Genomic DNA, 20,878 nt, shown 5'->3' with positions numbered 1-20,878 from the left:
AAGGCCTGCGTGCCGAAACACGTTCGTTTCTCTAGGTGGACTGCTTTCATGAAATAAAGAAACTCAAACTTTATACAAGAGAGTGCGGATATTCCCTTTTTCCATTAACCATGGTTTGCTATAGCCAGTCAGCCTGGCTAACCCCTGACAGGGTTCCTGTCTACAGTTTTTACACAGGGACCTCTTTGTCCCTTTAACTCTTCATCTGTCTTTTGTAAACCTATTCCTACATTTTGACAGATGGACGGAAAGACAGACAGACAGAGAGATATATATTTTAGGAAAGCCTGGTGACGTGAGGTTATAGGTCAAGACAGGTGTCGCATTAAACATGGTTGCAGACAAACAACATGCAGGTTAAAACTTAAAACTATAACAAAGTATACATTAAAAGTTACAATTCACATAAGTGCAAACAGAGATAAAATATATAGGCCTATATATTTTACAAGAGAGCACATTAAACATGGTTGCAGACATGCATACTAAGAATAAATTAGACATTAAAAGTTACAATTCACATAAGAGTGCAGGTCCAGGATAATTAAAAGCTTGATTACCATTACTTGTTTATAAAACATTGTTTTAAAAACCTCAACCTTTTAGATAGGTGTGTGTGTGTGTGTGTGTGTGTGTGTGTGTGTGTGTGTGTGTGTGTGTGTGTGTGTGTGTGTGTGTGTGTGTGTGACACATTGATTATGATTGATAAAACATTTACACCTCAATAGTTGATACATGCGACATAAGAATGAATGATTTGTATTTGTTTTTATCCAAAGGGGTGGCCCGTGTAGCTGTGTGCGTTCGTGATACTTGACCAAAACCAATATAATATGCAAAAGTAACACCACAGTAGATAGGCAATCTGAGAACCCATAGTTAAAAGAAATAAAGGAAAAACAGTGCCCACTTTTCCACAGTGTGTGTTGGGAGAGACTAGTAGATAGATAGGTAACCTCGCGTCACCAGACTTTCAGTAGATAGTTAGCTGTTGGACTTAAGTTGTGGCATAGGCATAGCCAAACCAACCTTTAAGAAAAGTTACATTAGGATAATCTGTAAAAGAACACATGGACAGTCGCAGGGGGGGGAACTACTTTAAAACCACCTAAATCAAATGACTCCCTCCCCCTTCTGTGTCTTCAACAGTCGGGTACAATATTTTTCTCCCCCAAAACACGTTCATTTTCTGTTTCTATTCTTCAAAGAGATTTACGCTGACTCCGGGCGAGGAGACAGCCGTACTCCTCCACGCCAACGCAAACTGCGTGGCCGTCATTGGCGAGGTTCCTCAGCTGGTTTAGCTAAACATCCAGAGAGAGAAAACCGATGAACAAGAAAAAATGAGACGAAGAAGATCAGAATTGTAGAAGTCCGGACGGTTAAGTTGACGTCTTAAAGGGAAAAGCAGTTAGGTGGGTAAACGGGCTTTCTGGCTGTTGTCGTACATTTTGTTCAGCCTGATAATGTTTATGAATGGTTGGCAGTGTGTGGATAGAAATGTAACATTAGCTAGCTAGCGCGTTAGCGTCTATTTAGTTTCATATGGAGATCGGCTAGCTAGCTAGCTCGCAGTTGGAAAATTAGCTTCTGTAGCCATCCACTGATGTTGTCAACAAGGTAATAACGCTATCCCCTCTTATTTATGTTAGATGTGGTGTTGCATGATGCAAAACAACCGATTAGCTGGTATTTTCACTTGATCTCAGAGATCATGTAGAAGGATATTGAAGTTGTTTCCATAAGGCTAATTTATACGTCGTTGCGCGACACTTTCTATAAGTGTTGCTCTAAGAAAATGGCAAATGTTCGATGAATGGCTTATTTTTAACTAAGAAAAATGTCGACGTCGCTCATGTCGACACTTTTTGGTTGAACATACGTCATTTGTTTCGAGCGAAAGCAGTCGTGCGACGACGGGTTATAAATGAACTGTTGGCTAAAACTAAGCTGAGGCCAAACATATTCCCACAAACTAATGTGGCCTACCCCCAACTTCCTGTCTTATTTTGCTCGATTGGTGGTTGAATGTGTTATTTTTGCATCAAGCAGCTTGGTTATCCAAACATCTTGATTGAACATTTGTTTGTTGAGTGCTAAATTGCGAAGTGATTCATTCAAACTGACAGTATTTGTCTAAATATTAGATTGGCTGCGTTAGTGTTAGCTAGGTGGCTAGTGTAGCATTCGAGCCATTCTGTTCTTCTGAACATAAAAAGCAGCAAACATTCGTAACTCTTCAAAATCAGGAAACTTGCCATTTACATCATCAATGCAGCCCTAAGCTTAACTTCATTTTTAACGAGTTAAACACTGCTTGGTGTAGTGTAACCCAATAGTACAATACACATTGTAGACAGATGGCATCACAGTGGGCTAGAAGTCTGGTGGTTGTGAATGTGAACTATATGTAAAGGCGTAATGACAATAACATTACATGTATATTGATAGTTGATACATGAAGGGGATTTTCAAAAATGTAACAAGATAAGATAAAACATCAACATATTTTCCCCTAAGGTACTGTTTAGTTCAATGGAAGAGCATAGCACACAGCTAGTACTACCATTCCTATCCTAAGCATAGTGAAAATGTATGCCCTTATTGTACTAAGTGATTGGAAAACAGGCTTCCACTATGTGTTGCAGGAGATGCATTCAATAATTTCTGGAAGAATGGCCCCTTTCCATGAAATCACCCTCTGCAATATATCAGGCTTCTCTCCAAACATCTGAAAGCTGGCTTTGGCTGTAGTTTGTTTGGGTATTTGATACAGCAGTCTGAGCAGTGCTGGATATTGACAGGTTGAGTTTGGGTTACTTGATGTTATGATAAGTGATCTCATCTATTAATCTTTGAGTACAGTCATCTGATTTTTTTTGGTACTGGACATTCATTGTGACGAGCTATGTGTATGCAGGTGTATGCTGTCTTTGTCCTGGAGTTAGAGTTAAATCAAACATTTGGTGAAAAATTGTATTAAACAATAATAAACTCACCAATATTGCACCTGTATGGACAGCTTAGGTTATCCTATTTGTCTCTGTCAAGTCTTTGTTTAAAAAGAAAAGAAAGAAATCCACCTTGTTTTGGACAACTTTATGTCAAACACTGTCAGTGTGCAGTCCTGATTTTTCTATAAAGTAAAGTGTTCGTTTTTGTAAACTGGGAGTATTTATTGTAAATCACTCGACGTAGTGCACATCACCTTAAATTAAACCACAAAAATGAACATATGCAGTGTAGTGCTGCACAATTAATCAAAAAAGCTTGTGATGTGGAAACAAACAAAGACTTGCTAGCGATAAATAGTATAACCCAAGCTGTCTGTACAGGTGCAATTTTGATGAGTTTATCGTTTAATACAATCAGACTTTTCTGTTTCATGAATGGGCTGTCAATAGAGTGTTGCAACTTAAAGAAGTTGTGGCGAGCATCTAAGATCCTTGCAGCTACTGGTCGACTAGTATATAGGGTTAAAAACACAGTGCTCTGCATACAGTTGATCCCTCTATATTGGAATCCTGTCTATTGTTTTTATTTGAACTTACAGGAAATGTACAGCGGAAGCTTTTATTAGGAAGCGTCTGGTCTTACTTTGTCCGTAGCCGGTTGATAGGGATGTTTTGCTATCTATGCTGGGCGTGTGTGCTGATGACAGACAGAACAAGACAACACAGCTGTGTGTGTGTGTGTGTGTGTGTGTGTGTGTGTGTGTAAGAAGACTTATTTCATCTTTGTGTTGTCATAAACAAAAACAAATGAATTGTGTCTCTGTGCTATGGACAAAAGGATTTCAACTTAAAACACGTCATCCACATCACTAAATTCTTATGTATATAATCATTAACAGATACTAGATCGGTTACTTGGAATGATGTGCAAGTTGGAAATGAATGCCCCACCCAGTTATTATGTCTGTGTCCCTTTTATGCTCCATATATGGAGTTCCTTGTCAGGTATGCCCAAATATGGAGTCTATACAGATGTCAGACTCAGAACAACATTGTGATGTCAGAACAGGCCAGTTCCATAGGGGTGATCAGGTCCAGAGCCTGGGCAGAGTCTGTTGTGCTGATTCTGGACAATGGTGTATCCAGCGGACTCGACGCTAGGCACTGCACTCCCTGTGGTGGTGTGGAACGAGTGTGTCGAAATTGAAGTCGATGGGGCGAATGGTTCTAGAGTTACGTGGATTACAGACGTGCGCACATGTATGCATGTATGTATTTGGTTAAAATGTATGCATGTATGTATGTATGTATGTACGTACAGAGACTTTGTGCATTTATAGATGGACTAGCCTGGAGCCCGGCTGTAGAGCACAGAGTCTGTAACGATGGAAGAAGCTATGCAATACTTGTTGTACCCGTGTCAGAGTATCCATTCCATGCTGAGCCATAGAGTAAGACAGAGTTACGACTACTCCGTTCACTTCATGGGGCCAGTCCAATGGTGGCTCTTCTACATAGACTTCTATTGGCGAATAGTGACAAAGGCCTGAACCGGAAGTTTATGGAATGCATTGGAGTCTATATTAGGCTATAGTGACAAACGAGTTACATGAACCATGTGACCGGGCTGTTTTCTGCCCCCTCAATGTCGTAACTCCAAATATGGAGTGTTGTGATGTCAGAACAGGCCAGCTACATATATGGAGCCTGGGCAGTGGCCCTGTCCAGAGCACGAGCAGAGGCCTTTTGTGGCGGTTCTGGACAACCATGGGTCCGACTCGACACAGGGCACTGCACTCCTGGGGAGGTGTGGAACGCATGTGTCGAATTTGAAGTCTGTGGGGTGAACGGTTCTCAAGTTACGTGGATTACAGACGCCTACATATTACACCAGTAAGACGCGGAAAGCGAACGCAGCTCGTACATATTTGGGTTTTGGACGTATAGCTGCTTTGGGGACTCCTTATATGGTTATGGCTGAGTCATGGTGACACAAATCACTCAGCTCCATATATGGGCACAAAAGCGGGACAGACAGACAGACAGACAGACATGAGCTGCTAGGTCTCATTGTAAGTGCTCACTGCGTTCACAACCAGGAAGTCGCGCAAACGCGGGAAGCGAACGCAGCTGAGACCCTGCAGATCATGTCTGTCTGTCTGTCTGTCTGTCTGTCTGTCTGTCTGTCTGTGTGTCTGTCCCGCTCTTACTGTATATGTGGACCTGGCCCCTTTTGTGCCCATATATGGAGCTGAGTGATTGCTGATGCAACACACTCCATATTTGGACGTATAGCGGGACAGACACACACAGACAGACAGACAGACACACAGACAGACATGATCTGCTAGGTCTCATAGTAAGTGCTCACTGCGTTCGCAATCACTGCGTTCGCAATAAGGAGTTCTGTATCAGGCTGCTCAGGCATGCCCAAATATGGAGTGTTGTGATGTCAGAACAGGCCAGCTCCATATATGGAGCAGGGGCCCTGTCCAGAGGCCGGGCAGAGGATTTTATGCTGTTTCTGGACAACCCGCGATCCGACGGACTTGACACCAGGCTGCACTCCCTGTGGTGGTGTGGAACCAACGCGTGTGTCAAATCTGAAGTCGGTGGGACAACCTACAGACGTACACACACACACACACACACACACACACACACACAGGCGTGGTGCATTTATAGATAGATTAGACTGTTTTTCTGAGTTACACATTTGATATAACAACTACTGGCACAAATGTGGAACATTTAGAATGATAGCATGCTTTTTTTAATAAAGTTTATTATTTCAGTTTGACATTGCAAAAACAAACTAAATTCACGAAATGTGCATAGTGAATTGTGTGGCTAATCTCAGACAGGCCACCTGACCACCAAATTGCAGATTGAGTTAGAGATTTAACTTGTGGCGTTTCATGGCTTTGTGTTGTAATGACGATAGTGTATCGAGTGACTGATGCACACTGACACACACGCGCAATGAGCGCAATATCAGCTACCTGCAGACAATGACCTATCCTCTGTTGTTTGAAGCAGAAGCCACTGCGAGAAAGGGAGATAAAGAATGGAAAGGGGTGGATGAGTGCAGTAGAAAAGTTAAAAGGGCAGAGGTGTAGAAACAAGTTGATGAAGAGAGGAACTGAGAGGAGAGACAGATCTAAGGAGATGAGTTAGGAATGAGGAGATACTGTATATCATGCATAACATAACATTAATATGTGGAACTACTGTCGTAAACAAATAACTTGTTACTCCACGACACGTTTATATAAGGTTTATGAATTCCATAATTTCTGTCTAAATATACTCTGTTGTCTTTATCTTATCTGGTCCACATATTGATACTGTGATAATATTGTCTTTGGAATGGATGATTGTAGAAATTCAATCAAGCCAGCCAACCTTTGCTTGTTTTTTATGTATTCAGATAACATGCATTGCTTAGCTTTAATAAGTTTGGTCTATTATTGAAGAATTGTTTTTGTGTTGTGTAGTAGTAGGCTAGTTAATAGTACATTCACATCAAGAAAACTATAAAAACAAAACCTATAAAGAATCGGAACATATTTCTCCATGTTTTGCTTCTTTAAATAAAATGTTGGAATTCTATAGAGCATCACAGTCCCTCCGACAGGCCCAGGAAATAATTCCCCATGCACTTCCCATAGACATTTCAAAAAGTATTTATTTAATATAAAGAGCAGACATTGCATGTATATTATGCTAAGACAGTCAATGATCTAGAAATTACTGTATTAAATATTTGACTCTCTCTTCCTTCCTCCCTCCCACCACTCCCTTTTTCTAGGTGGTGAATTCACTGAAACCTTAATTCACAACACTCCTTGAAGCAAGGAACAAAACTACTTCTGGTATTTCATACGACAAAGCCAGGTTGCTGATCTAGTAATTGTGGATGTAGGATTTACATACCAGTAGTGACTGCAACCAGTAAGTGGAGGACCACCCACTGTGAAAACAAGCTGTCTAGACCAGGACAGATGCAACGAGACAGATCTGGGCTAGAATAGAAAATGAAAGTATTCAGATGTGTTTGGAGAACACATATGAACATCTGAAATCCTTCAACTTTGGTGTATTCAAATTGAGGCCTTTTTTCTAAACTTCTGAGGTCTTTCAAGACTTTACCCTTTTAACATAAGTCTTGCTAAAATTGCCTGTATGTTGTGCTAACTGCAGGTTTGTTATGGTCGACTGGTAAAGCTGAGCACAAAGCTAGCGTAGCAGTGCTAGCTGCATGTAGCATGTTAGCATGTGGCTAGCTAGCTACAAATGGTGACAGATCATTATCCACCTCCTTTCCATCTTCACCCTTGGCCCCGATAAGGGGGGAAGTGTCCTCATTAAGGTCGTAGTGGTGCCCCTCCCTGGTCATCCATTCATCCATCCATTGGTCCATATACTCAAACAGCTACTTTGTGGTTGTTGCTTTTCCAACTCACTCTCAGCCCAATGAATAGCTGTTAGGAAGTGCCCAGACACTGCTTCTCTTTCTTCCCTTAAGTCTTTTAATTTATAGACATACATTATTTAGTTACAGCTCCACTCTCGTTCCCTTCCTTTTTCTGTCAGCCTGAGTGTAATCTGGATCTAATCTCAGGCCTGATTTCTCTTCAGTTTTTTCAAAAACCTAATCATCCCCAACCCCTACTGCGAATTTGAGTTCACGTGTGAACCCCATCGAAGTTAATTCAGCCTGTGGCCTCTCCCCGAACCCCCCACTCTCGAATCCAGCCTTGTAGCCTAACGTTTGGTAGTCAGGCCGGCAGGCAGCCATTTTGGTGGTCACGTGGGTTGCATGGACTCAGCTTAATCGTGGAGAGGCCAGGCTACCACAAACTGATGGACTTTGACAAGCGGGGAGCAGGAGGAGGCGGTGGTGGAGGGGGAGGAGGGGGCAAGGGGGAGCCCGAGGAGGGGAAGAGGATGTCGGGGAAGACTGGGAGTCGATCAGGGCATGGCAGCCGGAGCGCCGGTTCCAACTCCGGAGTTCTGATGGTTGGTCCGAACTTCCGGGTGGGAAAGAAGATCGGCTGTGGGAACTTTGGTGAGCTGAGACTCGGCAAGAACCTCTACACCAACGAATATGTGGCCATCAAGCTGGTAAAACACCTGACTTTCTTTTGTTGATTCTTCTTACTGGCCAATGTAATATTTGTGCTGCGTATTTGTGTTGCGTGAAAAGAAACAGCTTGGACTCCTCATGCATAGAGGGGAGCATGAGGTCAGTCCGCTGCCCCCCCCCCCCCCCCCCCCCCCAGAGGAAGTGGAGCGCCCAGGATTACATTCGATAATTGACACTGGGTGAAAAAAAGGGTTGCAAAATCGTGGGATAATAAAAAAAAAATAATGTTCAGAATACTCATGTCTGATTACTCAATAGACCATATGCAGTGCACACATCGGTTAACACTTTATATTAATATATGACATATACCGATGGATGGATGCCGTCATTATGCTCCGTAGACTTTGCATTGCGCCTCAATTACCCAGAAGCCCTGAGAAGCCAGGCTCAGTGATCCTAACGTGACGTATCCTAGACCTAGACTGTCCGAGGAAAACCTTTATATCTTAAAAGTGATCAAAAAAGGCAAATTAAATAATGCTTCCTTTTCAGGAACCAATCAAGTCCAGAGCACCACAGCTCCACCTGGAGTATCGATTCTACAAACAGCTGGGGAGTTCAGGTGAGAATTTAAGCACCACGTAAAAAAATTGCAGTAGAGTTAACAGTGTAAATAATAAGTGCGGGGGAAACAATACTTAGTAACAGTTACAAACACATTGGGAACAAATGTGCACAAGATTGTCAAACTATATTTGATTTGTAGGCATGGCTACCACATGTTTTATCATGTAAATTCAACCAAGTGGTGAGCTTAGACGGTCTTTGAGTATGAAACACTTAAGAATTAGTAGTGGGATTCATGTAGGAATCCGATGGCTATATGTGTCATGGTTTCATGTCTGACAACATTCAAGTAGAATTATCCAAGAATTAATCCAGGTAAAATAATTGGACACTCCACAATAGTTATAGCTATAAAAAGCTATAGTTTTCTACCTGTCCAAAAGTCAGTTAAATTCTGAGACATGAAATGGATATTAGTTCACAATTCACATAACTTTGCAAGCATCCTCTTGTGGAGTGCTTGATTTTATTATGCAAAATATTATAATGGTAATAATAGTAATGTTGATAATAATAATTTAATACAATAGAATGTCCGCCCATTTCTAAGACTGAAATTCAATGCATGCAATAAAAACGTACAAAGTGCATGCGCCTATATGTCTCTTCTGCCCCTGTCTCTATACCCTCCCTCCGTAATTCTCTCTCTCTCTCTCTCTCGCTCTCTCTCTCTCTCTCTCTTTGTAGAGGGTGTACCTCAGGTCTTTTACTTCGGACCATGTGGTAAATACAACGCTATGGTTCTGGAGCTGCTTGGACCTAGTTTAGAAGACCTGTTTGACCTCTGTGACAGAACCTTCTCTCTGAAGACCGTACTCATGATAGCCATACAACTGGTAAGACTAACACTTTAAAAACAGCATACATGATAGACCATGATTTGTTTAAAACATCTGCAGTCAAATTTTACTTGCAGATAATTGATCTGTTATTCACAAACCCCTACACGTTGTAGTTAGTTACCAGTATTTCAATTGATTCCTCACCAATTAAAGTTGAGTTTTCATACATGTATGTTTGTATAATGTATTTAATTCAAATTTTAAAATGAATTCAGAGTTCCCTGGCGGAGATTTCAACCCCCCATACAACGCAGAGAGCTATTGACATTTTCTCATTAACCTCCCATAGATAACCCGTATGGAGTTTGTCCACACCAGAAGTTTGATCTACCGAGATGTGAAACCAGAGAATTTCCTGGTGGGCCGACCTGGTTCTAAACGCCAACACACCATCCACATCATCGACTTTGGCCTGGCTAAGGAATACATAGACCCAGAGACCAAGAAACACATCCCTTACAGAGAACACAAGAGTCTGACAGGAACTGCCAGATACATGAGCATCAATACACACCTGGGAAAAGGTGAAAATCTAGTTGAATTAATATAATTAATTTATATAAATATAGTGCTTTATTTCACTCCCACATATTGGACTGACTGATGTTTATTCAACTATTTTTAAGTTGTATATAAGTATGTTGTTCTATGTACTCAGTATATTTCATTAGATCATGTGTCTTTTCTGTCTGTTGGAATGAGTGTGTTGTTTCGCTAACAGTGCTAGAAAGCTAGTACTACACAAATGTACCACATGCCTCCGCCCACTCCTGGAAGAGTCAATGTCAAAGATAAGAGCAAACTGTGTAGCTTGGAGTTGGCTGTGATTTAAATCTCTGTTGGTTCCTTTCCTCTCGTCAGAACAAAGCAGGCGGGATGACCTGGAAGCTTTAGGTCACATGTTTATGTACTTCCTGCGAGGCAGCCTGCCATGGCAGGGGCTCAAGGTGAGTGGGCGTCACACATTCATACACCAATCTGTCCATTCATCTATCAATCCATTGATCTGTACTTCTTTACTTCCTCCCACATTGTTGAAGACCCAATGTAATGAAAAATGTGTTTTTCAGACCTTTAGAGCTTTAAAACTGTAAAACGCAAATGTACTGCGTGATTCTGTCATCAGCAAGCCCTTATGAATAAATATAAATCATGTTTTCGTTCACCTGTGTGATTCCCATAGCTCATGTTTTATATTCTACTCAGCCAACTACATGGCAGAAATTAGGTGCATTAGGCATACACACATCACATGGCCGTGACAATATGCTGCAGTTAAAACCGAGCATCCGAAAGGTGTATAAAGCTGCTTTAAGTGACTTTAATCCTGGCATGCTTGCCAAATGGGCTGGCATTTCAGAAATTGCTGATCTACTGGGAATGTCATGCACCATCTATAGTAGGTTTACAGAGAATGGTGTGAAAAAGAAAAAACTGGTTCAAGCTGATGGAAAGGCAACAGTAACTCAAATAACTACCGGTACTCGTTACATCTGAGGTAGAAGAGCATCTCTGAAAGCCCACAGCAGGTGTCACTTCTGTCAGCTAAGAACAGGAAACTGAGGCTACAGTTTGCACAGGCTCACCAATCGAAGATTAGAAAATGCTGAGACATCTGGATGGTAGGGTGAGCATTTGATGCCTACAACATGAAAATAATGGCTCTGTTCTGCCTTGTATCAAAGTTTCAGGCCACCTTCAAAGTCACTTACAGTAAATCATCTGATGCTCTGACCATGTGTGTAATTGTATGCATAAATGCATTGAGTTGCTTCCATGTAATTGGCTTATTAGAAATTGCAATAATGTGCACTTGAACAGATGTTACACTGTGTATACACACACACACGCACACATACATATGTTCTGTCTGTAGACATTTCACAGTGAGTATGTGAATATGTACGATCTCTCAAGCTATAGGTTGAGGGTATAGGGGGAGAGCGTAGTGACGTGTTCAGTAGGATTTTGGCTTATTTGGGCGCCATCTTCCTGCCTACATGTAGGATGCTAGGCTACTTGGCTGCCAGTCTGTAGTTTGTAAGTTTGCTTGTCAGTGACGCTGGTGTGTATACTGTCACTGCAGCACACCATTCCATCTCTCCTATCTTTGACTTGTCACAACTCTTCTACTCTATGGCTCTGGATAGACGGTGGTATTATTATTATTTGCCGTTAGAAAATGTTCGGGTGTTCTGATATCCCCTCCCCTCATGTGACTATTATTATTTTGATTACACTGCTCGTTTGAGGACGGGTAGAGAGCAGAGCATACATGTGTTTGGGAATGTTGCTGAAGGTTATGTTATTTTGTCAGCCGACACCCAAACCATACAGTGTTTATTTAATTATTTTATATTCTACATCTCCAATGGTATATGTCTCCACAGTGAGGCTGGAAAATGTAGCCTAGCAGCCTACTAGCATACTGATAGGCAGGAAAATGGCAACCCGAATAACCCGTTCTGAGCGAAACTACTCCCTACGCTCTGGCCCTATAAAGTGTCAAAGTCCTGACGCTCATCCCCTCGATTCCCCTGGTTCACGGAAGTAATTTCTCTATGTAGAATAACATGGGGTGATCTTAATATCGTCTACTATAAGCATTGTGGTCCAAAAATAAACAAGCTGTCTCAGCGTTATTGTCAGTGAGGTGTCTCTGTATTATTTATGAGTCACTCATATAATAGTCTGTTTCTAGTGAAAATGTAACTAATTCAGCAGCAGTAACATTAGCGTTTTCTCTCAGTCAGTTGATTCTTCATATCCATATGAGTGAAGCGGCATGGGTGGATGATTTGTTTATTTTTAAAACACCGTTCTTATATGAGGCAATCTAAAATCCCCCTATGGGGATTACAATGCAAATAAAAAGTACATGAACCTGTGCATTTGCGCCCTCTACCGATATTGACGTCAGACTTCGGTGCTCTATAGGACAGACACACTCAGTAGTTATTCTTAACTGTCAAAAGTTCTGCAATGTACATCCTAGTAGTGCAATTGTGCTGGAGTCCATGCAGGAATCGGTAGTCAATGTCAAGTGGATGTGGAAGCTGGTAGAGGACAAATGTCCATTGTGAATAAACAAATGAGTTATTTTGTCCCTCCATACTCTTCTCTCTCTTTCTGTTTCTCAGGCTGACACACTGAAAGAGCGTTATCAGAAGATAGGAGACACAAAGAGGGACACGCCCATAGAGGTCCTCTGTGAGAGCTTTCCAGGTCTGTGTACACACTCACACGCGCACGCACACGCACACACACACATTATTTAGCACACCCAATAGTAACAGAATCCATTGAATCTCCTTTTATCAATTATTTTGGATTTCAACCATACCTATATGTATCTAATATTTGAGTCTGTGCACCACTAGGGGGAATGCCCAACTTGTTTGAACACTTTATACCCAACACCACGCCAAAATTCAAAAACTTGTCACAAAAAGCCAAATCTTTACAAGTCCGCCCTCCGCTAAGAGAGAGAGAGGAGCCCACTCCTATGCCACATTTCCAGGGTGGCTTTCCCAGGCTTTTTTTTCTTCTTTTGAAAATAAAAACATTAAAGTAATGTGTGACCCATCAATTAATTACAGTCGTACCGTGACCCTTGGCCCCTAACTTGATCAGTGTTTAGTGCTCAACCTGTTTCCTTGTTTGCTTTGCTTTGCTTCTGCCACATCCAATTCAACAACTGCAAGAATTTACTTTTTATTTCAGAACTATGTCACAAGTTTTAATTTTAATCGTTAAAATTGATTTAAGCTATTGACCAATTTACCATAACAGAATTTGCAATTTTCTACATGCGTATCCATAAATTGGCAACAAAACAAGTTTTCTTCTTCTCCAGTGCTTTTGGCCCTGCACCAACTCTGTGAACCATTAATCATTGATTGTCTCCGTCTAAAAAACAGGATCTAATTTCCTTCTACTTAGATTTTTCCACCCTTAATTCTACAAGGCAAGTTGACCTTGAATACATTCTCTCTTATATTCTAGATCAGGTACAATAGAGCAGCAATTGCAGAGAAGGGGATTTTATTGTTTACACACATTGATGTACACATGCCTGGGATCTGCAGACATGCATGTAATTTTTGGTGTGTGAACCATAGACTGTAAAAGTATATGGACAAAGCGTTCTCCGGGTCTAATATGGACGTAAGATGAAACCTGTCAGTCCTTGAATTGTAAATCGCCATCTTTCTAGATCCGTTTGGGCCCAGCTGGCCATTGGCTGGCCCAGACAACGAGGCGGGACTTCCCCCCCTTCTTCTTTGTTGGTTTTTATTTTGACTCGAACGGGGCGTGGCTCCCGATCATAGACTGTAACGGTAGCCACGCCCCTCAGAACATACTGAATGGTATTCTTTTTAATAAATGGGACCATCATTTTCCAAAAAGAATATTATGACATGAGAAATGAGACTTTAAACTAGTGACTGGAAACAGAAAGTATTCATGACCATGTTTATTAAGGTAATGCAGTCTAGGTGAAGTTGGGCCCAAATACATGGACCTCTATGGAGATATGGGGTTTTTTGGGCCCAATGACAGCGCCACAAAAGGGCATTATATGAACTTTCAGGAAGTCCCTTAGTTTAGTCCTTAGTGGCTTCACAAAATATCTGTCTGACTGCCTCCCTGGTGTGAACCTTTTGGCTGCTCCCACAGAAATCACCCCCACTTGTCCATTTTGTGTTGTTGGGTGATTTCTCATAACCATGTAAAACTTTGTACATTTGTATCTGTGTGTGTATTAATGTACATGTACCTTTATCGCTTTGTGTGTCTGTGTGTGCAACAGAAGAGATGGCCACCTACCTACGGTATGTGCGTCGGCTAGACTTCTTTGAGAAGCCAGACTATGACTATCTTAGGAAGCTCTTCACGGACCTCTTTGACAGGAATGGATATGTCTTTGACTACCAGTATGACTGGACTGGAAAGCCACTGGTGAGTGTGAGTGTGAGTGTGAGTGTGTGTGTGTGTGTGTGTGTGTGTGTGTGCGCGCGCACATGTGTGAGAGATGGCTACATCTTTGACCAGCAGTATTACTGAGTGAAGTGCTTTTTATTAATTGCTGAACTGAGCTTTGTCCCAGTAAAATGCGACTTGATGATATTATTGGCCAGCAGGTAAAAAAACAACGTATTAGCATATTCCTGTCTGGGGCCACTTAAAAACTAGCTGCATTTTTGCATTCTGCATCTACGGACTCTGAGTGCATCTTGCATCAGTAGATTTCTGCACAGTGGGTATATAACTCATAAATCCCATCCAGCTAATCAAATGTCCACATGCCACGTTTTAATTACTCATCGACCATTGCAGTAGCCAACTCTGACCTCATTTCCTGTGTGTCTAGCCCACTCCTATTGGTCCAGTGGCCAGCGAGACTCCACTTCAGACCGGTAGCCGAGAGAAAGCACCACAGCAGACCAAAAACCAGGTATGCGCACGAACGCACATGCGCACACACACACACACACACACACACACACAACACTCAATACAAGCAGAGATATAAATCACACACACTGCATACATAATCACAACAAACTAATATTTATTTTATAATACATACACATACATACGTATATGTATATTAACATACCGGTACACACCGAACCCAGTCACACAAGTGCAGGACACCACCCTCCAGGATAAATTGCTTATCCGGGACTTGGGCTCATTAAAATGTGGCTGTATTTTTTTTGCTTAATTTAGATTGGAGAGAGTAGTGAGACAAGAAGCTGAGTGTAGAGAGGGGTGCGGGGTGAATTGAACTCTGTCTGGAATTGAACAGGAGATGTTGTGATTATGTGGACAGCACACTATCCGTTTAGATACCCAAATATGTGGCTGTACTTTTTCACAAGCAAAAACCACAATTCACCAATAACAATCCAGGTCCATTGACGGTTGAGGGAAAGTAGTACATAGAATGAACAGGTCCACCTGTTCGCTCTCTTCTCTTTACTCTTTGACTTTGCATGGGGCTCTCTCACATGCACACCCTCCCATGCACTCTTGATTGATTGCGCACACTTTCAACGTGCACACCCTCCTGTAGCATCTACACCAGATATCTTCTCTAAACCCGTTCTTCCTCTTCTGTTTCCTCATACACTGTCTACCACCATTTCTTGACTATTGTTCTCATGCTTCGCTCTCCCATTTACTACCATGCTTTTTTTCTACTTCTCCGTCCCCTCTGTATACTTCCTTTCCTCACGTTTACTTCCAACATCTACTACTCTACATTTCTTCCCTTCCATCACCTCTTCACCTTCTCTCCTCCTCGCCCCACCCCCTCCATCCCAACCTTTCTCCCACATTCGTCCTCCTAATGACATCCTGTCACCTCTAGTCTCCAGAGGCGAAAGGCAGTGAGTCCCAGCCCACTCCAGTGACCAATCGAGAGCTGCTGGGCTCCCATCTCACTGCTGATAGGCTGGGAGGCTCTGTCCAGGTACTGGGAGGTTCTGTCTCTGTCTACCTTTTCCGTCTTGTCTGTCTGCATGCCCCTCTTTGTCTCTGCAGCGGGACTGACTTCAGTTAAGTCAAGCTGTTCGGGGCATTTAGGAGTGTGTGTGTGAGATTGTGTGGGTGTTAACTACCAACCCAAAAGGCCTCAGATATGTGTTGTATTCATATCTGGTAAGACCAGTGTTCTGTTGACTACTGAGTATGCCTTGCTCAACAATAGATGCTGAAGTTGGTGAGATTATCTCTGACAGACTGAGGATGCCAACCAAACCTGCTGTTTTACGTCATTTTTTAAGAGAGGAATGTTTGTACAATTTGTACATTTTTGGCAAATTGAGAAATCAATTGACATGTGATTGACATTAAAAATCAAATGAAAGTTAGCGGTTTCTTTTTGCATTTTTGGTTTTGATCAAAATGCATGTGAACCCAGACCAGCTGCAGTGGGCATATTGTCTTCCTCTACCTGCCTGAAAATCTCTTTGCCATTTAACACAAGTTCATTAAAATAGATTCTGCGTAACCCTCCTAGATACCCATACACACTCCTACACACAGATGTTACCCTCCTAGATACCCCTACACACTCCTAGATACCATACACACTCCTACACACAGATGCATCTGAGAGCAGCATCTGAGAAATTCGAGCGCAGGGTCAGCCGCAGTGTACATTTGGAGGTTCAGTGTCTTGCTCAAGAGCACTTGGGCAGATTAGGTTGCCACACTGTCACTGTAGATGTAGTACCAGCCACCGTTCAGTCATCAGTTTACGGTTGGAATAAACCTTCCTGTCTGTGTCAGGGCTGAACCAGCAACCTATCACAAAGAGAAGGGTGAACTGTGGAGAAGATGGAGATGATGGGAGGTTGAACAGACAACACTGTGTTGTTGGATTAAGTGTGAGATACTATCTGTTAGTCTTAATCTTTATGGTTGATCTAATGGAAGTGGCAGGTAGAAGTGATGAGTACACAGATTGTCCCAGCTTGTTTTTGTTGCCAAAGGCTGTCCAACTAAGAGACGTCACCAATAAAATGACCCGGACCACCAGTAGTTGTCAATGCTTCCTCATTGATGCTCCTTTGAAATCAGTTTTGAAATCAGTTTTGCTGAATTATTATTACCTTTCTAACCTTGTGAATTTTCTTTTGTACTACAGTTAAGAACTGCCACGAAATCATTATTGAGTAAATTCAACCCCAAAGTATAAAATTAGTTATTCACCGTACATACAGAGCAGTTCACTGTTCACAGAGAGAATCACCTTCTCTATTTCCTCTCCAGTGAAATCTATTAATTGCAACAAGCTTTAGTCCAGAAGTCTATTTGACATGTCCCATTGTAAACGAGGAAAAAGTGAAAGTGTTGACAATCAACAACACTCACACTCAAGATAAGAGAGCGCATCTTATCTTTTTACTTCATTACCATGTCTGAATTGCACAGTATTTACAAATCATGAAGACTAATAAAAGCTAATGATAAAGATTTTGTGACATAAAGATCTTGTGACAATATTTCGCCAAAAGTACCCAATTCACACTCAACTGAATGCAGATAAGCAGATCACATTCAGCTAAAAACGAAATCATTGGAGAGTTGAATAGTTTATTCACCACCAGTCCACTCAGTGTCCTCATGTCACATGTAGGTTTTGTGCAACGTTCATACACCTCACTTCCTGACTCAACATCAGTCCTCTCGCCCCTCTCCTGTCCAAATTCAGGTGATGAGTTCCACCAATGGGGAGCTAAACACAGATGACCCTACTGCGGGACACTCCAACGCACCAATCACAGCCAACGCTGAGGTAGAAGTGGCTGATGAGACCAAGTAAGGACAAACACACACACAGAGGCACAATTATTAAAGCAATAAACCCCAAGATGCTGTGCTTTTCAGTAATATTAGAAGAGCAAGGAACACTATTAAGAGTAATAATGTCAAATGCAGTCACATATGTTTATAGAGCATTTTATAATAGATTTGAATGGCTCAACCAATCACAATTCAATTTGGCACAAGAATAATGTGCCCAAAATTGCAAAATGAAAGTGGTTAAGTGTTTCTTATAAGTTAGACTTTGTGTGTTTTTCAGGTGCTGCTGTTTTTTCAAGAGGAGGAAGAGGAAAGCTCTCCAGAGACACAAGTGAAAATGAGGGAGATGATAGATGAGACAACTCTGCTCTCTTTGTCTCCTCTTGGCTTTCTTGCTCTCACTCAACCACAACACTTCACACCCTCCCCTCCTCTCTATCACCTTACCACCCTCTCCTCCGCTGTTGGAGTGTCTTGTAGTCTAAGCAGCGGTTGGCTGGTGTGTTCTGGACCAGAGGTCAGCAGCACAGCCAGACAGAAGGATGCGCTTACTAGTTTAGTCTGGTTCAATCTATTCTGGTCTGCTGTGTGCTTCCCCAAACAGGGTCGGACCATAATAGAACCCTTCAGAAGCAGGACAGGTCTGCTCGTCTGATGTGCCTCTGGACTCCAGTGGACCTTAAATGTTTGCTAGCTATACTAGCAGTGAGCACAGCATGTCTTAGACAGGAACTCTTATGTATTTATGGCACCGACATGGTTGAATATAGATAATGAACTGGATCAATGCAAATGCCGTAGTGGAACTTATGATTGGGACCACATGGAATTGGTGACTTGCAAACTGTTTAGCTGGCAAACTTGCCGCTAGCCTGTTTGTTGACTGGCCTTTTTAGCTGGCATGTTCTTAACTAGCCTGTTGGCTACCAGATCGGATCAACAACTAACACGTTCATTAGACAAACAGGTGGGAGAGGAGTGGGACAGGTGTGTTTCTATTCTAATGGATGGACAGAACAACGGGAGAAGAGGAATTTTGAGACTGGATGACGCAGATGCATACACAGATGAATATGCATACAGACAAACATTCTCTGGAGCTTGTCATTACAAAGAGACATTTCTTTGGACGGAAAGATGCAGCTCTAGCACACAGTCTGATGTTTTTATTTGGGGAGTGGCTTGGTCTGTTTGCTGCGACGCAACGGGCTAAGTATATTTCCTGAAGTTACATTCACCCTGAGATGGAAAATCTCATGTCTACCCAATTCAGATGTTTAAAAAATATTATGTAAAAGGTTCTATTCCCCCATTTTCTTTTGTAATTTAAAAACAAACTGACTACACTTTGGAACCCTTATGCCTAGTTCAGATCTTCACTGGAATTCCACTTTCTGAGAAAGTGGTGTGGTTCCATTCCATGCATTGTCTATGGTGAGGAGCAAGTTTTCTGTGACAGGAGGTGTAGACAAAAAAAGTGGTACAGAAACGTAGCCTCGCGTAGCGATACTTTATCACTGCGTGGATATTAGTCTCGTCCCTCTCAGTATTACATTTGTTCCCTGCAATGTCCCGCCACATATTTGCATACTGGGCCCTGGTTGGTTATAGCCTGGTTCCAGACAAATCTGGTTTTGTCGTCACCACTTCAGCCGTGAAGTCCTCCCACAATTGAGAGGGGCCAGACTTAATGTGCCTGGGGCGATATGCATTGCAAAGGCAGATGAAGGCTGGCTACGCAAGGCTAGCAGAAAAGTTGAATCAAGCTTAACTTTTTTGCGGAGGTTTGTGGCAAGACAAAGCAGCAACCAATCAGAAACGGATGCTTGCTATATGTTTCTAGGAACTCCTTCATTATTGAGGCACACAGAGGTGACCGGGATGTTTTGAGTACTTGGGACACACGCATTTAGTGGAAAACCACTATCGTTTGATGGTCTGAACTAGGCGTTGCTTCCTTCCTCTGGTTTGAGTTGTTGAAAAACGATTTTGTTTTTAGTAGCTTCTAGTGTGCTCCTCGAAATTTTATTTTTTTTAAATAACTTGTCTTTTTAATTTTCTGTTTTTGTTTTTGTTTGTCCTCTGTCTCTCTGGCTTGGAGGATTTAATGTCTGCCAGATAACTCCATTAAAACAACTGAATGAAAGAAAATGTGTTTTTATTTATTTTTATTTGAGGGAATACAAATGGATGAATGTTATCACTATGGACCTTTAATATGCGCCTGTCTGCACTCACAATACTGACAAGTATTTGAAACTGCATTATAAATGGAAAGATATATGACTTAACTACATTAAATCCCATTATTATATCAGATAATTGAGTTGGATCTTTTTAAACATTTGGCGAAGGTCAATAGGCCTTATGCAGAACCTGACCATCAACTAGCCATTACCAGCCCATACATCCAAACAGAAAGGTCCTATCTCATTGTATTAAGCAACGTCAAACTCGCCAACATTACAGATGTACGAAAAGCTTGAATTATCAAAACAATTAAGTGTTTGATTCATAAAAATCCACTGTAGATATGCAGGGGCAGCCTTAGGAATCTGGATGCCTGTTTTATGACCAAATGAGGCCCCCATATATTCCTATGACTTATTATTCTGTTGATACAGGTGTATTGACACATAGTTTTGACTGTTCAAAATCGCTCGCAGCCATTACTCTCGACAATTACGCAACAACACCTCATCCTGTTGTCCCTTCACAATAAAGTGTCTCCCATTTATCTCCCAATGCTGCACATTTTACCCAGGTTATTAGCAGGTGTAACTTTAACATCGTCATCGTGGGAGAGAGCAAGGCATTGAGTGAGAGAGAGTGAGAGGGGGCCATGGGTGGTGGGGGGTTGAATGACATCTGGCTCGGAAGCCCCCCTGAGGGTCGAGGCCCGTTTCAATTGAAACTAGTGAAACACAGCAAAGGCCTCCTATGTAAACATGTTATGAGCTATCTGTCAAGAAATTCCTTGCAGGTGATTATTTTTTTAAGTGTTGGAGTTTGTAAGTGATAATTGTATATCACTTGATGGCCAT

General features: G+C 41.8%; 1 protein-coding gene across 5 annotated transcripts; it reads left to right on the top strand.

The window, feature by feature from the left end:
• The first annotated feature begins 1,280 nt into the window (after positions 1 to 1,280).
• On the top strand, positions 1,281 to 19,983 carry LOC308325921 (casein kinase I-like). 5 transcript variants are annotated; one of them, XR_013965076.1, is made up of 13 exons: positions 1,281 to 1,415; positions 6,766 to 8,081; positions 8,599 to 8,668; positions 9,361 to 9,509; positions 9,805 to 10,039; positions 10,377 to 10,462; positions 12,656 to 12,740; positions 14,329 to 14,477; positions 14,890 to 14,973; positions 15,895 to 15,996; positions 17,743 to 17,849; positions 18,115 to 19,403; positions 19,495 to 19,983. XR_013965076.1 is itself a non-coding variant. In XM_080778689.1 (12 exons), the coding sequence occupies exons 2-12, from the start codon at positions 7,821 to 7,823 to the stop codon at positions 18,167 to 18,169; spliced, it is 1,380 nt and encodes a 459-aa protein (XP_080634815.1). In that variant the 5' UTR covers positions 1,281 to 1,415; positions 6,766 to 7,820; the 3' UTR covers positions 18,170 to 19,983. The 5 variants fall into 5 exon arrangements, 4 of the variants coding, with proteins under 4 accessions (XP_080634815.1, XP_080634813.1, XP_080634816.1 ...); XM_080778689.1 differs by having other exon boundaries at positions 14,332 to 14,477; positions 18,115 to 19,983; XM_080778687.1 differs by having other exon boundaries at positions 18,115 to 19,983.
• Positions 19,984 to 20,878: the final 895 nt, after the last annotated feature.

Source organism: Protomyctophum bolini, assembly GCF_963924005.1.
Source record: "Protomyctophum bolini genome assembly, chromosome: 12".
In the NCBI taxonomy this organism is placed as follows: domain Eukaryota; kingdom Metazoa; phylum Chordata; class Actinopteri; order Myctophiformes; family Myctophidae; genus Protomyctophum; species Protomyctophum bolini.
This window is presented reverse-complemented; position numbering and strand designations above follow the sequence as displayed.

What these genes read in the sequence shown, in the direction of transcription:
- LOC308325921 (XM_080778687.1), top strand. Translation starts at nt 7,821, where the DNA reads ATGGACTTTGACAAGCGGGGAGCAGGAGGAGGCGGTGGTGGAGGGGGA. An exon ending in TGCCATGGCAGGGGCTCAAG is followed by an intron (nt 10,463 to 12,655) that starts GTGAGTGGGCGT and finishes TCTGTTTCTCAG; the next exon opens with GCTGACACACTGAAAGAGCG. An exon ending in ACTGGACTGGAAAGCCACTG is followed by an intron (nt 14,478 to 14,889) that starts GTGAGTGTGAGT and finishes CTGTGTGTCTAG; the next exon opens with CCCACTCCTATTGGTCCAGT.